This window comes from Opisthorchis viverrini (genome assembly GCF_000715545.1).
Source record: "Opisthorchis viverrini unplaced genomic scaffold opera_v5_5, whole genome shotgun sequence".
Taxonomy (NCBI): Eukaryota; Metazoa; Platyhelminthes; class Trematoda; order Opisthorchiida; family Opisthorchiidae; genus Opisthorchis; species Opisthorchis viverrini.
The window spans coordinates 2,258,282-2,262,094 of NW_008751661.1; the positions used below are offsets into that span (position 1 = coordinate 2,258,282).

The following is a 3,813-nucleotide window of genomic DNA, read 5'->3' on the forward strand; positions in this document are numbered from 1 at the left end:
CAGCACTGATCACGTCACTAGTCATAAGGAATCTCACGGATTGGTTCCCTGACTACCTTAAAAACCCAATCAACCTACTTACTTACTCACTTGGCCTGACGAAGCTTTTGTGTCAAAAGCGAAACGTTGCCCAGCAATAAATCCACCGATTGTTTACCATACCCCTCTGAAACGATGACTTCCCAATCGGTCCCAAACATTTTTCAATTGATTGTAATTCAGTTTATTGTTGTGCAAGAAAGCCGTTTAAACAAACCAGAAGATCGAGTAGAGCACGAAAAACATATAATAGCAGACATCCTTTTGAGCAGTGTTAGAACTAGCTTTTTGGAACGATTCAAAGCCTATATACAACACTCATACTGTTTGACAGAGCAATCGGGTTAGGGCAAAGCCGCTCATTATCCAGTCTTTTGAGAGCATCCAAAAACGCATTTCCAAGTTTACAATCTTGTACACCTTAAGTGTTCCCAATGGTTATCAATGAGTCCCGGATCAGGACCGTAACTAGGGCAGTTTAATGGCTTCTGCCAAAGAAGAAAGCTAGTTCCTTGTGAACTAAGATCCAGTCAGCACATCGAAGTGCTGAATGACATCCAGCATTGCTTATTCACTCATTCTGAAGGCTGGAGAGGCTGAAGCCATACAGACTTCTTGTCGGACTTCTTGTTCTCTAAACCAACCCAACCGAGCTTAGTTTCTTTTCGTCATCAACAGTGGTGAAATTTGATTGGTTATTCCAGGTGCCGCAACTGTCCGCCTATGCCAAGTAGTTTCGAATCCGATTTTATATTTGGACATTTTCTTCTAGTCTGGAAATTGTATATCCTTGAGCGCGTGATGACGTTCCGTAGACACCATGTAGTGTCCTCATCTCTGATGCACGTGTAGTTTACTTAGAAGCGGTATGAGCCAGCCACTGTTCCCCTCCCCTCTATTCCGAAAGAATTATATCCTTTCTGCTTCTTCATAGTGTAGGCATTTTTACTTTTGTCCACGTTATCTAAGGTGAGCTTCACGAATACTGAGGTTTTCCATGTAGCAAACACTCAAGTTCCAAGTGATATGTTACCTTTGAGTCTAAATTCGACGATCTGAGTGGTCGTATAACTCTGGAGAGTCGAGCCCCTCGTGACCCGACTCTGGCGCTGACGGCTGGCACAAGGACAATGGAATATCGTTTCCTAACTGCCAGTGCATGATAAACTCAATGCGACCAGTGATCAGTGGCGTGGCGAACATGCCAGATGGACTGGTACGCCACACGCATCTGACTATCAGCGTGGTGCCAGCAATCACAACATGGATCAAAAGAGATTGCTCTGGGGACAAACGATCTGACGGTGCCATTTCAAACTACCCATCGCTACATCTCTCGTTGCCTGTTGATTTGTAAGACCCAACGTTGAATGTCTTAGATTTTTCGCAATATTTTCGGAAAAGAAGAGTTTGCGCGTTTGCCCATCCTCAGGGAAAGGAGGCCTTCGCAATACATTTTACTTTAATCGTCCTAGTTGTATTCAAGTTCGTAACTCTAAACATGTGGCTACCAAAAAAGTCAGGGTCACACATTAATTTCGTCGCGGGTCCTCCGAGTAGCCTTGCGTCGACCTGTCACTTCCCAATGCGATCGGAAAAGCGGTTGAGGAGCAGTCCAATCTAACATTTTGTTCTAATGTGATTCACCCACCGAGGCTCAAGGTCGAACGATCGGCTGATGTGACCAATCACGTGGTAGTGCACCCCGCAACCGACTGTTTAGTGTTATCGGATTCTGTTGGAAGTGGAGTCTAGTTTTCCGGAGTATTTTTAACTACTATTTCGTGAAAAACCATTAAAAGTGATCTGGTCATGTACGGAGTGCTCGAAATTATACACGCCTTTCTGAAAAAAACTCTGATGATGGTTCCGATTCACCGTTACTTTCTTCTGAGGTTTGTGATTCGTGGTCATTCGGACAACGACGCTTATCATGTTCTAACGAATTGTCGCCTTTGGGTGTGAATGACGGGAGAAGTAGCTGTGTAGCTTCCTTGAGGGAAACTACAAATGGGTTTGTGTACACGTATTACACTACTCATAAGGTTGCTGAAATCTCTTCGACAGCCAACGACCGGTTTCGCCCTTCTTGAAGCTCATCAGGTGGGCGCAGTCCACAAGTTTCCGTCAATCTTATGTTCTAATTGGACAGGTTATGACAAGCACACTCATTTGCATATAATTTTGCTTTTCATGGGGTGACTCAGATGAAGCTGCACAAAGGTCGTCCCATATTTCAACTGGTATAATGGTCGTGAAAACCAACTCGATGCGTGAATCAGTGTAATTCGCGAACTTGGTACGAGTTGGGTTGACGGAAACTCGGGGAATGCATCTACGTGATGAGCCCCAAGATGAGCGAAACCGCTCGTGGACTGTCGAAGAGTTTTCGGTAATCTTACGAGTAGCGTGCCGGACACTTACAATAAGGACAACCCCAGTTCCGAAATACTCGGCAAGCACCTCTATCCAGAGGCTGGCTATCGACAAGATCCAGTCAAATAGCCTCCAAACCTACGAGCTCCTCTTGTAAATGTCATCCTGAATTGTTTTTATCGGGAAGGTGATTACAACCCAAAAATGGTTCACTATAGACAGATGCACCATCATAGATCATTTTGACCCTAATTTTGCTCTCTGAACTTGTTTGTGCTAGGTGAATACCGGACAGTACTAGTGTAGACGTAATACACCAATAATAAGGTTACTGAAATTTCTTCGACAGCCCCCAACCGTTTCGCCCTTGTGTTTCGGACTCATCAGGTAGGCACAGTTCCCGAGTTCCCGTCAACCTTGTGTTCTACTTGAACCCAAATTGCACGAAATTAGCGAAATAGGCTCATTTGCAAACAAATTTGGCCCTTCGAGAGACTCACCTGCAACCCAGCTGAATCTATCGTTTGTGATGCTTCCATAAACGAGAATTCCAGGTAAGTTCCCCGCAAAACCAATTTTTTTGCGAATGGGTGTATTTCGCCGGACATTTCTGTTTTTTCCTGGCTGTGTGAAAGGAACGTTTGTATCACGTGAGCTTCTCCTCCTGAGATGTTTACTGTTTTACTTCGGGAGAACCTCACACAATGTCGACAGAATGCGGCAAACCTCAAAGTCACAGGCACCTGACAGGCTTGAGGCTACCCAAACTGGCATATGGTTCGACTGATGTACAACGTTCCGCACCTGAGTATCTTGGCTCATAAAACTATTTGTGCTCCAGAGTGAGATTTAGGCTGCACAAACCTTAGGGGTAATTTTCAACCCAGTCTTGGAGATAGTAATGTGTATTTTTCAAATATTCCGACCCCCCCCGTTTCCACCTTTTTCTAGCGGCAGGAGTATTTCCACGGAAGTAGGATTGTGTATTTCGACGGACTGTCGAAAAAAACGCATTCGGTTAGTGAATAGGCTGAATTTCACCTCGTTAGACACAAAAACTGGCTATCGTGTATAACTGACCCCACAGACTGTTTGAACTGGTTCGTTCTGACAGTTCGTTTAGCTAAACTGTTGACACACCACTAATTTATCTGCATGCAAATGACATTGGATAAGCTCTGGCATTGAAAATTACCTGAAAACATTTTGTGCGCAAATAAATACGAAAGGTTATTTATGGTCACACATTTATTAAAAAAATACTTGCAGTTATGCATACACATATATTTAACATTACTATAACCTTACTGTGCATTTCGATGGGGAGTTATCACACAAACTAGCAAGGAATACCTGTAACGCCTGAAAACACGGGCGGTACAAATAAACATATATATA

At 43.8% G+C, this 3,813-nt stretch overlaps 2 protein-coding genes across 2 annotated transcripts in view; one reads left to right on the forward strand and one right to left on the reverse strand.

The window, feature by feature from the left end:
- The window catches only part of T265_00519 (hypothetical protein), a gene marked incomplete at both ends in the record, with an annotated part of 7,879 nt that overhangs the window by 2,067 nt on the left and 1,999 nt on the right, over window positions 1-3,813 (forward strand). The window contains one exon of the mRNA XM_009164323.1: window positions 2,807-2,937. Coding sequence (XP_009162587.1) covers window positions 2,807-2,937 — 131 coding nt within the window. The remainder of the gene's footprint in view (window positions 1-2,806; window positions 2,938-3,813) is intronic.
- On the reverse strand, window positions 1,081-1,350 carry T265_00520 (hypothetical protein; the record flags this gene model as incomplete). The annotated part of the gene is made up of 1 exon (XM_009164324.1): window positions 1,081-1,350. One exon carries the CDS (start codon window positions 1,348-1,350, stop codon window positions 1,081-1,083), a length of 270 nt encoding a protein of 89 aa, XP_009162588.1.